Source organism: Scophthalmus maximus, chromosome 20 (assembly GCF_022379125.1).
Source record: "Scophthalmus maximus strain ysfricsl-2021 chromosome 20, ASM2237912v1, whole genome shotgun sequence".
Lineage (NCBI taxonomy): Eukaryota > Metazoa > Chordata > Actinopteri > Pleuronectiformes > Scophthalmidae > Scophthalmus > Scophthalmus maximus.
This window is the reverse complement of record NC_061534.1, coordinates 16,006,427-16,022,224: the sequence shown is the minus strand read 5'-3', so window position 1 is coordinate 16,022,224 and position 15,798 is coordinate 16,006,427. Positions and strand designations below refer to the sequence as shown.

Here is a 15,798-nt window from a genome sequence, read left to right as displayed (position 1 = left end):
AGTCGACCCCCAGAGACTTGTTTCTCTGCTCATGGTCTCCTGAGCACACGCATGCTGGAGATGTGATCTGGTTACGGACGAGGTGGAAACAATGGTTCATGGCAGAGACCCTGACAATGCCAGGCAGAGATGAGGGCTTCAGTCGAAGTGGAAAGTGGTTCCCAACACTTATTTGTCAGCCATTAAATGAAACGTTCTGCTTGTGAACCCTAGTCACAGGTTATGACCTTTCAGTGGAAAGGGCATAAGAGCAGTGATTTGTCCTTTTTTAAGCAGCAGTCTGAAAAGTGGTTTCATACGCTGCTTTCAGACATGCACTGGCGTCCAGACATTTTCCTGCAGTAAAATCTCTGGCAGATTCAACAGAATTTTTCAGAAATGTACTGCTTTTGTGAGAGCATCTGACTCGGACAATCTCGTGCTGCATTCTTCATATGTGAACGGCGAGATCGGAAATTGCCCAGACCCGATTTTCCAGACAGTTTCCGGAGTTCATGTCTGAAAACAGCGATGGAAAGTTTCCCCTCTGGTGTCTGTGGTCAGTTGTGGTTCAGAAGTCGGCTCTATTGCACTTGTTTCCACATCCAATGGCAGCAAGATGAGAAGTTTGATCGAAGGTGGTTGAGTTCCTCTTCAAATATGAAATGAATTTGAAAGAAAATTAAGAAACAAATCTAACAATTCTTTCTCTATCCCTTTAATCATCTGGAGACCAGTCTAATCTATCCCCTAGATTGGATCCCATGGACTGTGGTATAGTGCTTTTGGAAAACGCCAAAATGCGTCTCTAGCACCAAAGACTTTTCTTTGCTTGTTGTTTTTTTTCATAGTTGATTTAGTGATTTTAGCAATAATAATAACAATATATAGCCTGTTAGATGCTCGCTAAAACACATGATGTTCCCCCTGCTGAGTTTGTTTTTTCCCACTTGTTGTCCTCGCAGCCTGTTCCTCGGCGCAGCGTGTCCCCGTCAGCGAGACAAACAAGGGCAGCATCACAGTGACAGAGGTGTCGGAGAAAAGAGCAAGTTTCCCTGCTGATAGATTCACGCTGGCCCCTTTTTTTTTATCTGATGAGGACAATGAACAGTATAAACGATTGAAAGGATGTAGTCAGTGTTAAGGGGTGACTGGAGACAGAAAACCTTTACTTCTTCTTCTTCTACTTCGGATTGAATCGTGTACGTTTGTGCATGGCGCTTCACGTTAAATGTCGCAATGAATTGTGGGGCGTCTATTACTCCTTTCCTTTCGCATAGGAACGTCCAGTGTACCCTGTGCTAAAGGAGATAGGAAAGGAAGCATTGAAGCTCCTTTCCTATGCATTAAGAGAATACGAACAGCTCTTATCATGTCTGCTGATGTAATACTTCACGTCACTTCAAGATTTAAGAAACTTCCTAAGCCAATTTGACAATTCGACCGCACCCATGGAGGGAAACACAAAGACTACAAAAAATGGCTGACAGGAAGTGTCCCAAACAAACATGAACAGAGAAATCAAAAAACAAAGGCAGATAGGAAACTAAACGTACACAATAGAACTCTAAAGTCCGGGTCAGAGGCAGGACGTTACAATCATGACATAGTGGCGGTAGCAGGTGCATAAGAAAGGATGACACAGGACAGGACAGCGGAAGTAGTGAGTCTGAGTTAAAACATGTCGAGGTTAAGAAAGAATAGTAGGAGAACAAGTTTCTTCAATACAATTAATGCAGTGAATACTTCCTCGATTTGACCACATCTTTTAAAAGCACAAAATACTTTAGCTATACATTGTGTAATATTTAGAAGAAGGTAGTCACAGAAATTGAATATGTTGTCCAAAACTATGCGTTGTATGTGTTGCAACTATGTATAATCATCTGCAACAAAGAACCAATGTTTTTTCGTCAACTTTGAATGAGTTAAATATAGTTACATCAGGTGGATCCGACTTCCGTATAAGTCAGCATGTTTGCTACGTCGTGTTGAATATAATGGTCCAGAATATGGCATTCCCGCTGCCAGAAGGCGGATATGGAATCAGCGGTCCGCCACCATAAAGTGTCCCTGTCGGGTGCCAGAAAATTACCAAAATTACACACTGGGGCTTTGAGAACTGATCCGTCTCTTAAAATAATGAAAACACATTTCACGAATTTCCCTATTTAGATCACAATTAACAACATATTATGACCCCCTAGCAATAAACATCATCATGTCCAAGACACTTAACCCTTTATAGCCTCTGGCAGCTCTTCAAGCAGTGTATGAATGTGATGGAAACAAAGCGCCATATGAACGTGTGTGAATGGGTGAATGTGACTTGTGCTGTAAGGCACTTTGAGTGGTCTATATGACTAGAAAAGTGCCGTATGAATACAGTCCATTTAATCATTAGTGTGATCCTCAGTCCAACCTTACCGTTGGAGGTACGTGTTATATACACTGACCTACATCACGTTGCAGCGCCGCTTGTTAACCACACATGTCTACGTCGCAGCACGGTTCATTATATGTCGGCTGTGCGGTGCGCCGCTGTAAATGCCGCTATATGTGACTTGCGCCGTGCTGAGGAGAGAGCTATGAGATAACTGCTGCTCAGTCCATGTAGGCCACTCGGCTCCTGCACTCCGACGTCCGCTCCTTAGAGCTGTCATGTCCTTTTTCCCCCCCAGATAACGCCAGTGGTCTTTCGTGTTTCAGTACTAATTGGCTTTGATCCGGACTGTTTGAACGCGTGAAACAAGCGTGTTGAATCATGCTTACAGAAGCTCTTCCCTCTGCTTTTCCACAGGGTTCCGCGTTTGAGCGCTCGCTGGCCAGAGGAGCAGGGAGCTGTCCGCGGTGCTGAATTCGCCAGCTAACAGAAATCCCCATTGCACACTCATGTGCTCGGGCCGCTCCTGATACCTCCCATTCCTAGCAGCAACTGACCGCCACCTCAACACAACCAAGATGGACGACGACGGGCGCTACAGAGACGGCCGCTCAGACTTCGTGCGCGGCGCCAAGGACATTGCCAAGGTGGCCAAGAAGCAGGTCGGCAAGAAAATGGGCCGCGGTGTGGACAAAATGACCGACGAGTACACCAAGCGCTCCTATAAGCGCTTTGAGGAGGAAGATGATGATGACTATGCCGCCGTGCAAGGCAACGACGGCGGATATTACCGCAACGACAGCCGGGCCAATGACGACGAAGGCCACAGTGACTCCACCGAAGGGCACGACGAGGACGACGAGATCTACGAGGGCGAGTACCAGGGCATCCCGCGGGCCGAATCGGGCAAGGCCGGCTCCATGGACGGGGCGACGGCGGCGCAGGCGCAGCAGTTCAGGGACCTGTCGGCCTACGAGAGCGAGCGGAGGAAAGACCAGGAGGAGTTGGCTGAACAGTACGAGGCCATCCTGCAGGAGTGTGGCCACGGGAAGTTCCAGTGGACGCTCTACTTTGTCCTGGGCCTGGCTCTGATGGCAGACGGCGTGGAAATCTTTGTGGTCGGCTTCGTGCTGCCCAGTGCTGAGAAGGACATGTGTCTATCGGAGCCGAACAAGGGCATGCTGGGTAAGAATCCAGACATCACTCCCTTGCATGCAAATAGAACAAATAACATGTATAACGCACATTGACGCAACACATTGTCTGAGCGACTATTTTCTTTTCCTTTCCACACATCTGCTGCCTCCTGTGCCCTTGCGCTGTTTACTTTCATCTCAGCGCCTCCGATGGGAGTTCACTGCTCCCCTTTACATTTTATCTCTGTCTCATCGTGGCCGTTACCTTTGCAGCTTATCCCCCAGTAATTGCTTTTTCCACCGCCTCGTAGGCACAGGAACTACAGCTGCTTAAGAATCGACTGCCCGTGCGGCATCTGAGCAGCAGCAGGACTTCAAATCAAACCCCCAGCCAGTGCAAACTACAACGTTCTCTGCTTCACTTCTGCTGTTTTTCTCGCTGGACTGTGTGCGTGTGAGAGAGCAAAGTTTTCTTTTTCAGAATGCCCACGTATTAACCGTTCGTTTGCCTGCTCTCAGTTCATGCTGCATGTCTGTCACTGTGTTTCTGCATTTGTGAAGTGGGCAAAGGCGTCGTGATCGTTTCCTGCCTAGAGGGCCAATGTCCAATCACAGGCCAAACCTGCCTCGCCATCTGTCATTGGCCGCCCTGCAAGGACACTGTGAGCGAGGGCCAGAGGTCTCCTGGTGAAAACAGATTCAAACACACGGCGTAATCTATGTCAAGTACAAACCCATCATGAGAAGGGATACATCTCCCACATAGAGATACATAGAGAGAGTGTTTGCCACCAAAATGAGATATTCCATTAAAACTATGTTGGTGCTTTTTAGTTAAATATAGACACAGGCAAATTCATAGCCATTTTCTGTGGGTTGTATTGCACTAAATTAAGCAGAAAAAATGTCTTTATGTCTTGAATGTGTAATTCAACTGATCTAGAACTAAAAACAGGTTGATACAAAATGACCTGTAAATACTACACAACTTCATTTTATAGTTTAATTCAAAATACAGCGGAATTAGCTTAGTCATCCTGATATGCATTCAGTCTGGCTGAAATGCTTCTGAATCCACAATTGTTGGAGTGTCTAACAAATCGAAACTGAAGAGAACGCGGAATTAGAAGTTCTGTTGATCCTAATCCAGATTTTAGTGACACAAACATCTCACAATGGACTTTTTCCGATGCACAGCACTCTGGGCTTTGACTGTTCAAACATGAACACCATTGATTCAGCGGTACTGTAGTCCTGGCTGAATTAATGTTGGTAAATAACAGAGGTCACACATATACATTTACATAGATTCGACCTTTTGTTTTAACCTTCGATAAAGAAGAGTTTGCAGCATCCTCCTTCCAGCCTTAGAGGATGATTTCTGCTGGTTCCAGTTCTTTAGTCTGATTGTTTTCCAACACACTTCTTTGACAATTCGTCTATGCTCCCTATTATTGTGTAGTAGTGTTCACTCTATAGAGGACAATCGGATTACACACACCTACCCTAGTGTACTAACTGTGAAGCAGTGCGATTGGGAGATTGCTAGAGGAAAGAAAAAAACAAAAGTGAGTGATACAAAAGGAATAAAGGGTGAAAAAAGGAGGGGAAGCTGAAAAGGAACAGCGTAAAAAAAAGTGAAGTAAGAAAATAGAGTTTTAAAAAGTACTGCAGGAAGGGAGAAGGACAGAGGGGAGGAATGAAGAAATGAAGGAAGGACAGAAAAGGCAATATTGTTTTCATCAATATTGTACGAGGCGACAGTGCAAACAGTCGCTGCAGCTGCCAGATAAATGTTGGAGCAGGAGAGTAAAATATTTCTCTCTGGGATCTGGAGCAGAAGAAGTAGAGAGTCTTACAATTACCAAAGTACAGTACATGTACGTCAAACCTTGAGCAAACATTCTCTCATTATTTCCACCTCTGGTCCATTGCGTCTCCCCCTCCCCCCCATTCCCTGACTCGGGTTTGTGTCATGCCACGACCAGTCCCGATTCCCTCCCCTCTCCCTGTTACGCAACGCGCCTGACTCACGCTGGAGCGCCGCCTTTGCTCACGCCTCCCTGCGTCCCATGATTCCTAGTGTCCTCTTCTCCACCCCACCCCCGCACTCGCCCCTTTCTTCTCCTCAACGCGCTCCAAACACGGCGTCCTCTGGCTTCACAAGCGCCAGCCACTTAAACCTGACGCATTGTGGCAGGAGCACGATTGTGCGTCTGTGTGCGCTGCATCAAGCCCCCCCGACAGACATTCGCGTCTATCACGAGGGAGGAATTCAGAAGCAGAAACAGATCTTTGCGAAATCCCCATAGACATTGCGAGATGTGTCTTTATAATGTGCTCGAACGGGCATTGAAAGCATATAAAACAGAGTGAGGCTCTTCGAGCATCAGCAGCGGTGCCTGTGGCGCAGTGCTTTTGCACGACGACCTTAAGAAGACACTTTCACACGCAGCAGCAGAGAAGCATGGACTGGGTCGACATTGATTTGCGTGATTGATTTGCCTTGTTGTGAAGCGGCGGAGGTTGCGGCTGAAGTGCGGCTGGTTTGAAGATGAAACAGCTCCGCAACACCGGAAAGAGATTTCTAGGAGGGGAAAAGGTGCTGCATAAGCCAACAGTTGGGATGTCAAGGAGATTTCCCCACTGTTGTGTGTGTTTCCAGCCACGCTTCAGCCCCGACATACCGTGTTCCTGAGGAGTCTGAATCCTTCGCGACACGACCCGGCTAAAGGGAACCTTTGCTTATCGTAATGTCTCCTTGGCCTTTTGGTGAACATAAAATCAAGAGCTGAGATCAAGGATGTAGGGAGACGAGGGAGGAGGAGGGGGATGGGGGACTCCTGTGAGAGATGCTGGCAGACGACAAGGGCAAACCAGGTTGGATGCTGCAGCCCGCCCCGATATGATTATCTATTTTTAGAAAAGGAATGTTGGTGTACATTTGGGAAATTAGCATCAGAAAAGAATCATGCTGGACATCTGGAAATAAATATGCAAAATATTGAGCCCCAGTTTAACTTTTCTCTCTCGGAGGGTGAGTGTTGTTTTGATCATGTGTCAAATATGTGAGCAGGCAACACTTCAAACAAACGGCTCATTTCCTGAGTTATTTCCACTGTTTGGTGGCGTGTTAATAAGCCTTTGTGTTGTCAGTTTAGGAGTGTTCCCATCCCAGCACTCAGTGTCACAAGGCCGGACTTACAAACAAATACATTTTTTATCGTATTTGATTTTTTTTGTCCATCTTTCAGCAGTTGGCAGTAGGGAGTGCCCAGGGGCTGAACTCGGCTGATGAGAAACTGCGTTCTCCTCCAGTGCTGACGAGCCTCGGCCCCCCCGGCTCATTCAAGAAGCCCTGTGCACTCTGGCAGAAAGGGGAAAACCGGCTATTAATAGTCCCCCCACCCTGTCCTGCCCCTCCTCCTTCACCTACGTACACAGACACACTATGATGCAGAGACACACACACCCTTTTTCTCTCCATGTTCAACCACACACGTACCGCACACATTCAATCCCCCGGAGGCTTTGGGAGTTCTGTCACGGCGCAGACTGGTCACCATCCTCCCCTCCCCTTTCCTCTCTCTCTCTTCCTCCCTCCCTCTCTCTCTCTCCCTCTCTCCCTCTCTCTCTCCAGAGAGCTGAGGTGCCCAGCTGCCTGCAGACCCGTGCTCGTCCCCTACGCCGTCATTAACTTATTATCCTGCTCATCTTTGTGAGCAGGATAATAAGCCTAAGAGTAGGCTGTCACCACAACATCGGCATGCTGCCTTTTTAGGGCTTTTCTTTTTCCTCTCATATGTGGTGCATCTTCTAAGCTGTAAGAAGTCCTACTTGGTGTTTACCCTGATGACACCAAATGTGGGAGTTAAGACAGAAAAGAATTACAGTAAAATAAAAAAAAACAGTCATGGATCCCTCACTGGCTTCCCACCAGGCAACATTGGAGCTGGAGCCCACACCTAGGTCTTTTTGGAGGAGGTGGTTCAGGTCTTGTGGCTCTGGTTTCATAATGAACCAACAACATTTTGACATATTCCATACGTTGATTTATTTGTGGCGGTGTGATTTTTTTTCATTTTTATTAGAGGAAACAGCTGTCGTGGCCGGAAAAAACATTGTGTGAGCGGTGAGCGCGAACTGATCGATGGGATACAAATATGGTCTCAAATGGGTCCATTATGTGCCAGTATGGGAAATTCCTCCTCATCTTCTGCTTCACAAGTCTCTGTCAAATTGCTGCATTTAGAAAACTGCTACAGCTTTGAAGTGTGAAGAGATACAGGACTTACTGTATGACAAATCCTGGTCACTGTGTCCGTCTGTCTGTCTGTGTACTCGGATGCTGCTGCATTGCGGCGACGGGGTTATTGAGGCCTGTTATCATCACTGCCTCGTTGGTTGTTACAGCTACGAGAAGGAGCCGCTCAGAGTTGTAACACACACACACACACACACACACACATGCATGAGAGTACGCACGCACACACAGGATCCGTGCAAAAATGGCCACATATGCACACAAAGAAACCCCTGCAATCGATCAAACGCGGGAGTGAAAGTCACCTTCTTCCCCAATTCAGCGCTGCAGTGTTTGCACAGAAATACAGAGACAGGCAGAAAGGGAGGAAGGACAGAGGGAATGAGTCACACACACACACACACACACACACACACACACGTAGAATCCAACACACTTTTATTGATGTCCCTGTTCGTGTGCATCCTCACAGCCAACCTTGGCTCATTCTCCCCCGTCAATATGATTCCAGATGAGCCAACTGTGCGTCCACCTGCCTCATCCCGGCAGTTAGCCTCTTGGACTGTGTGATGAATGAGCTTCGCTGATCCAGCGGAGCTCTTTAAAGCCCGAGTGGGTTTCTTCGTCCGCTTTCCTGCAAAATTGACTCCACACTGACTCGTCTGTCTGACTCATTTGAACCATTTGGCAACGTAAAGCCAGCGTTCACTGTCAGCAGTTTGTTCCCCCGTCGTTGCCGGTCATCTCTTTGCACGTTGCTGCTTTGAGGGTAAAGAACAGCGCACAGGAAGCTGGTCAATGTATCAACAAAATAAGACGTGACGTGGAGAGCGACGCATCTTTTAGTAGTACACCCGAAAGTTAGTGAAAGTTCCATCACGTTGGCTATTAGAATTGAAGTGATGATCATTAGATGTAATCACCTGCTTCAAATGTGGGTGTGGTTTTTATGTTTTTTAATTGTAAACCTACCCTAAAAATCGAATGACGATCAGATTCTTTCCATTTATATTCCTCAACTCAAGGTCCGCCAACTCAGTTTGTTCAGGGTTGTATCACGTGGTCATCATCTAGCCAGTTATCCATGGTATTATTTCCATGTTGACAGATTTACATCCAGGAAGCAGTGCACACTTTTATGTAGAGAGGCAAAAATCAAGGTCGTGGTGGTCAGTCTGATCAGTCTGACCGAGTTGCCCAACATTATTATACATATTATATATAACCTCAATGAGGTTTAACAATGTATTCTGGTTTTCTGAGGTTTTCTGGTCAATACAAACAATTATACACAATTAAACCAGTTTCATGATGTGATTTGGTCTGGTTAGGTTTAGGCACAAAAGCAACCTGCTTAGGTTTAGGTCAAGATGATTTGAATTAAAATGGCATACTTCATTAAGGTATGGGGATCTACATTATGAGTGTTGCCATATGGTTAGTGAAAGATTGAAATTCTGATGTTTTTGTTGGACGACTTCGGGGCCCTCACTGAAATGACTGATGCTGTAGTTCTTCTTATACATTGAATATATTGTAGAAAGGCAGAAAAACATGGGCACTATAAGTAAAAAGCCTTTGTCGCTAAAAAAGAAAAATCTGATGCTTGTGCAGAATCGTCAAACACTGATGTTCCTGTTTAAAGATAAGGTTGGAAATTCTATGTCCTGGATATGTGGATGTTCGAACGTCCCAATGAAAACCCTTTCAGGACTTACTCATCCATATTGGCTTCAAAGTTGAGCTTCACAGTTCCTATTTGACCATAACAGTGAGGAGATCCACCTCAGCTGAACCGAGATATGGTTAAAAGCTCTGGAGCAAGTGGACTTAGAGTCGAGTGCTTAACATACACAGCTGTATGGTTCATTTTAGACACATTCATGTTGGATTCAATTTACCCCTGTCATTAAAAGAATATATAGATGTTAGATTACAAGCTTTTTACAGACAGAAAGGTGGTGGAGCAGTTGTCAGGCCGGGGGAGCGAACACCGTCCCCCTCCTCCGTGTTCACTCAGAGAGATCTCACCAATAACTCGTGTCCCCGCAGGGCTCAGGCAGCGTGAAGGCTGTTGACAGGATGTCAATAAGGCAGCAGTTGCAAGCGAGCAAGTGGTACAGTGTGTGTGTGGGAGCGCCATCATTGCGGCAGAGAGAGAGAGGTAGAGAGACGGGCAGATGCTGTAGGGGCTGGGCGGAAAACTCAAACGTGAGTCACGTTGACGCCTCAAATCACAAGAGTGGGTTCGACAAAAGTGCTGCTTGTTTCAGCCTGTCTGCTCCCTGGCGCTGACTTCCTGGTGCAGGAGAGAAGACAAGAGAAAACGAAACAACATTTGACATTTTAGAGAATGTGCTTGTTCGCTGTTTTCAAGTTGATGAGCTGAACAAACAGATGCCTCAGTTACACAGAATTCACGTGGTAGCTCCAACCGTCTGTCGGCTGTTTGGTGGAGAGCAAGGAGCGCACACTCGTTATTTCTTTAGAGTTTTTCTTTGAACAGCTCCCTGCTGCTGCAGAAAACAGGGGAGAATGAAACTAAGCAATAAATCCGCGGACTGGACAGTGAAACAACAAACTGAAATTCGCTTTAAATCTCGGGAAACCGAAGGGGGCTGCGTATTTGAGTGACGTGACCCCTTACACATTATCACATTGTTTTCAAACTGTAATGATATATATTGTCACATGAAAATGTTGGTTGTTCACCGATTTTATAGTATACTACACCCCTCGTTTTACAACTTGAAAAAAGAAGACGTGTTGCTGGCATGAATCAAATTCTGATGAGGATATCATTTTCAACATCTGAAATATTGTCTTTGTGCTTTTTCAATTACATTTGGGTTTTCAGTGATTTGCAGTATCTTCTTTCTGTATCTTGTGCTTTTAATTCATTCGTTTAACTTCACCCTTTTTATTCAGCCCAAAGTTCCTTTCCCATATGAAAAGCATATGAATACTGTGCAGAAACAAGGTTATTAATAGAATCTCAACCCCTGATCTGTGGTGGCATACGGTTTAGATTATCATGCTGCTCGTGTTTCCCTTTTTTGTCCTTTATGCAAAATACTTGGCTGCCAAATGAGCTTATTCACTGGGCATTGGAAGCCTAATGAGAAGGGAAATGAGGGCTGGGAGTCATATCAATGAGTTTACTGATGAAAGATAACTTATTACCATGCCCCCTCTCTCTCTCCTCCTCCTCCTCATTATCTCTTCTCTTCTCTCTCGTCCTTCTTCATCACCGACCCTTCCCTCTCCCTCCCTCCTCCCTCCAGGTCTGATCGTTTACCTGGGGATGATGGTCGGGGCATTTGTATGGGGCGGCCTGGCTGACCGGATTGGCCGACGGCAGACCCTCCTCATCTCCCTCTCCATCAACAGCGTGTTTGCCTTCTTCTCCTCCTTCGTCCAGGGCTACGTCTCCTTCCTCTTCTGCCGCCTGGCCTCTGGTGTGGGGTAAGGAGACGGATGAGTCAGACGGGCACAGCAGCAGCTCACGACCCCGGTGGTTAATCGATTGACTTGACAGGCGGGGCAACGCCCCATGTCAGAGGACGGATAGAAATAAAGTGCTGGTATTGCTGTTCAAGACGAAAGAACCTACCCTCAAATACGTGGCTGTCTGCGAGGCTTATTGCAGCTCAGCAGATATTTTGCAACGAAATGTCGGAATGCACCTTTCAGTGTTTTATTCCCTTATTCCCAATAACAGTATTTGTCTACTTGCGTGTAAGGTTGTAATTAATGCACTTAACTTAGCAGCCTCCACACAATGGTCCAGAGCCCGAACTATTTTTGAGCGGGTTAGAGACATGAATGCAGCTACTGTCACACTCGTTATTTTGAAATGAATAACTTGAGGCTTTGTAGATTCTGGCGTTGAATGTTGGTAGGAGCGGAAATTCAGGATCAGTGACATTGCAGCTCTGGTTCTGATTGTCAGGGTCTGGCTCCAAAGTTGCTTTCAGACATACGATGGGAGTTCGGGCATTTTCCGGAACTTTTCCGTAACCCGCGTACGTTGCTCCCCCGCCTTTTCCTGCGAGCCCCCTTGTAACACTCCCGGCTAGTTCCCATCAGATTGTAAATTCTTGTAACGGAAGTGAGTGAGGCCATGAAGACGGTGCCATCGATTGCAACCAGCCGGGCCCATTCTCAGTGGCTTTTTCAGACTTAAATCGTAATATTCGATTTAATATAATATAACTTTGAGGCTGCTGGATTTACTTTCTCTCACACTCTCTTCTGCTGCTTAAACCTTTCTCTCAATTCAAACCGTTTTCTTAGCTCTCTGCTTTTTTCTTTCCTCTTTCCCTGTTGTCATTTTTCTGTCCGCTGTTTTCTTCCTTCACAATAATTTGCCTTTTTACTTTGCGACCTTCTTAAATCACCCCTGTCGTCATCCTTGTTTCCGTCTCTGCTCCCTCCGCTCTTCTTTTAATCCTCTTTCCCTTCACACCCCTGCCTCCCTGTTTTGCTCCGCAGTATTGGCGGCTCCATCCCCATCGTGTTTTCCTATTACTCCGAGTTCTTGGCCCAGGAGAAGCGAGGAGAGCACCTGAGCTGGCTCTGCATGTTCTGGATGATCGGTGGTATCTACGCCTCCGCCATGGCCTGGGCCATCATCCCTCACTACGGTGAGAGAAGCACATCGCTCAGTCAGAATATCATTGTCAAAGGCATGATCTGATAATCAATATGTCAGTTAGCTGAATAGCCATGGACTTTGTTTTCCATCCATAAAGAGAGAATTCAATCGGGGGTTTTCAAAGCAGGATCCAGGGATTTTCAGGAGTGTGTGAGTGGTTTGAAAAATGAAAGTCAGTCCAATTTGACCTTGTTTCTTCCGGTCCACAGCAGCTATACCTTAACAATGTTAGGTATAATCAAGGCTGATTTCATCAGTGGTTTCTCTCTTTCTGCCTACCGTCGACCACAGTAGTTACTGTTATACAAAATCTTAGAGGAATCATGTTAGAGGAATCAGTCAAAACATGTTTTCACCAGCTTCAGAAGAGAGAAAAGGGGCATTTTCTGCAGGGCTTTAACCCTAACTGATTTGGCAGACACTTTTATCCAAAGTGACTTACAACTGAGGGACATTAAAGCTGTAGGAGACATTTAAGTAAGTGCTCATACCCCTCCCCCATTTTGGGCGTTTATAAGAGGTAAATAAGTATATTAACCACACTACTGTAATGTAGTCGAAAGCACCTGAGCATTAATACATCAGTGCAGTACAACATTAAGATGATAAAACAATTTCCACATTGCTGTCATCAAATGTAAATGACTAATTCTTTAGTGTGTTGTAAATCATTTATCAACTGTTTGTACACATTTGATAATCATTCAGCCTGCAAACCTATTCAGAAACCACAGAAACATGTCAGGTGCATGCTTGACCTTGGAAATCATAGGTTCACAGAAAACATATCCTACTTCTTCCAGCGCTTTCATGTCACAACATCAGTGGATGGAGAGTTGAGGATGAAGTGTTCATAAATACTCGCATGCCAACTGAGGCAGAATATTTTCTGAATGTTGTAAATTGGGTGCATGTTCTGTTTCATTAACCTCCGTTGTGTGCGAGTTTGATAAGCATACGTTACACTTCAGCTGTATCGTAACTTCAACCTTACTGATATCATTCTCTTTACATAAGTGCTGAATGAATGGAGAATATTTTTCACGGTTTAGTCACATTGCACAGAAGAGTGGACAATTTAAAAATGAAAGCAGCGCGGCCATCAGTCAAAATGCCGCGCATGTGACAAATCACTGCAATGCAGCTGTCGGTAACTGCAGCCGAAATAAATTCATTCAATCAGAACAATAGGCTACAGTTTGAATAAAGTGGAAGCGTTCAGTCTTGCAGCTGCCTCTCTTCGCTCTTGTTTTCTCTGACCTCCCCTCTCTCCCTCCCTGCGCCAGGCTGGAGCTTCCAGATGGGCTCGGCCTACCAGTTCCACAGCTGGCGTGTCTTTGTGATGGTGTGTGCCTTACCCTCTGTGGCGGCCATCTCTGCCCTCACCACCATGCCTGAGAGCCCCCGCTTCTACCTGGAGGTCAGGCTCGCTGCCCACGCCTCACTCACTAAAAATCATTGGAATACATTTTGACATACGCATAAACAGCCAGGGAAATGCGAAAGCCTCGGTGCATTTGCAAAGTGGAAGGGGCTGTGCTGGAGACACAGTGCTGCTTACATACTTGTCCAGAATATTAAGAGTGAATGAATAAATATAACCCCTTGAGCATGGTGATATAAGATGCATACAGTATTACTGCTGTCGCTTGTTGCTGCATTTTGAATAATGCCACATAACAAAGTACGCATATTTCACAGCTAGTATACAGTGTACAGTTTTCTTTTTTGCCGTCTCAAATAATTATCTTCCACATACTACATTGGCCTAAAGGGGCAGTAAGTGATTTTAACTCAAAACACTTTTATGTAAAAATCTTTAAATTTTTTCTCATGGTCCACTAGCTGTCGGTTCTGTGTGTGCGGCCCTGGCTCTGTAAAAAAAAATTGGTGCAGATCGCACCACACAAAACTGTCCGTGCAGTTTGTTAACATCACTCCTTGACAATTTAAGTGATATGCTAGCAACAGACTCTACGTCTTTCTCCCGTACCCGAGGCTGCGGGTTCGAGCCCCTACCAGTGCAGTCACAAAAAATCAACAATCTTTCTCCAAAATCACTTACTGCCCCTTTAATAGAAGTGAGTACGCATATCTTCCAAAATGTCAGACTATGCCTTTTAGCACTTACACCTCTTATGAATATGCAGACTGAACATGTGAAGCAGAAATTGCTCAAAATAACCAGCAGGTTTATCAAAATAGCGCAAAGGTATTGAGAGGTTTTCACATCTTTTAATGTAAGGTAACATAAATGACTGTTTCAGTTTCAACATCCGTATAATTTGAGTAACTCAATCCAAAATTTAGGTTTGTGTTCTTGTTATATCTGTTTGAATAATGATTGAATCAAAAACAGTATTCAATCTCACTACAAATCCCACAATAGAAAAAAATGTAGTTATTTTTAATTTTTGATTTCAAATATGACTTGTTTTTTTCCTGCAGAATGGGAAACACGATGAGGCCTGGATGATCCTGAAGCAGGTCCACGACACCAACATGAGGGCCAAAGGCTACCCGGAGAGGGTCTTCTCTGTGAGTCGCAAATGTGAAGCTTTACATCGCAGCATCACTATTTTTTTAATTATAATTTAAATGCTAAGTAAATGGAACTGTAAAATGAAAACATTTAGCAAAACAAATGTGCAACAATTACTAAGGTTTTTACTGTCAATCAGAAACTAGTGTTACATTTACTTTAACTACTCTTTCCTCAAGGTGTACATACAGTATGTCATGAAAACAAATGTAAAAATAAAGCAATTGTAGATACATTACACAGTGTCATGATGGATGCTTGTGCTGTTCCTCACAGGTGACCACCATCAAAACTGTGAAGCAGATGGATGAACTGGTGAACATGGGCGATTCTGTTGCCTGGCATCAGAGATGGAAGTTAAAGCTCACAACACTTTTCCAACAGGTGACAAATTCTGCAGTTTTTACTCACTTATTCAGGTTATTATAACTGTTCAGACAACACAGAGAAACACGGCAAGAGATTGAAGGTGAATCAGAGCGGAGAAAAAAATACTGTAAGCAAAGCATATTGTAGGCTGGCGACCTGTCCAGGGTGTACCCCGCCTCTCGCCCAATGTTAGCTGGGATTGGCTCCAGCGACCCCCTGCGACCCTTAAATGGATAAAGCGGTAGACGATGAATGAATGAATGAAAGCATATTGTACCACATGTTTTTGAGAGTTTGCCAAAAAGGTAAACGAGAAATGTGTCCCATCATAAAATAAATCTATGTTCAAAATGTGGTGGCAGCCACAACCGCTTTCGTGTCTATTGTGAGATGCCAGGCCTAGGTCGAGGTGAGTTTTATCACCAGTGTTGCGCAGGAAAATGTCCACAACAGGACATTTTCAAAAAA

The 15,798-nt window shown here is 45.2% G+C and overlaps 1 protein-coding gene across 1 annotated transcript in view; it reads left to right on the top strand.

Annotated features, from left to right (window-relative positions):
• sv2a (synaptic vesicle glycoprotein 2A) overlaps positions 1-15,798 on the top strand; it is a 44,385-nt gene that overhangs the window by 17,206 nt on the left and 11,381 nt on the right. The window contains exons 2-7 of the mRNA XM_035609053.2: positions 2,780-3,547; positions 11,047-11,227; positions 12,257-12,408; positions 13,706-13,839; positions 14,868-14,957; positions 15,238-15,345. Coding sequence (XP_035464946.2) covers positions 2,941-3,547; positions 11,047-11,227; positions 12,257-12,408; positions 13,706-13,839; positions 14,868-14,957; positions 15,238-15,345 — 1,272 coding nt within the window. The 5' untranslated portion in view covers positions 2,780-2,940. The remainder of the gene's footprint in view (positions 1-2,779; positions 3,548-11,046; positions 11,228-12,256; positions 12,409-13,705; positions 13,840-14,867; positions 14,958-15,237; positions 15,346-15,798) is intronic.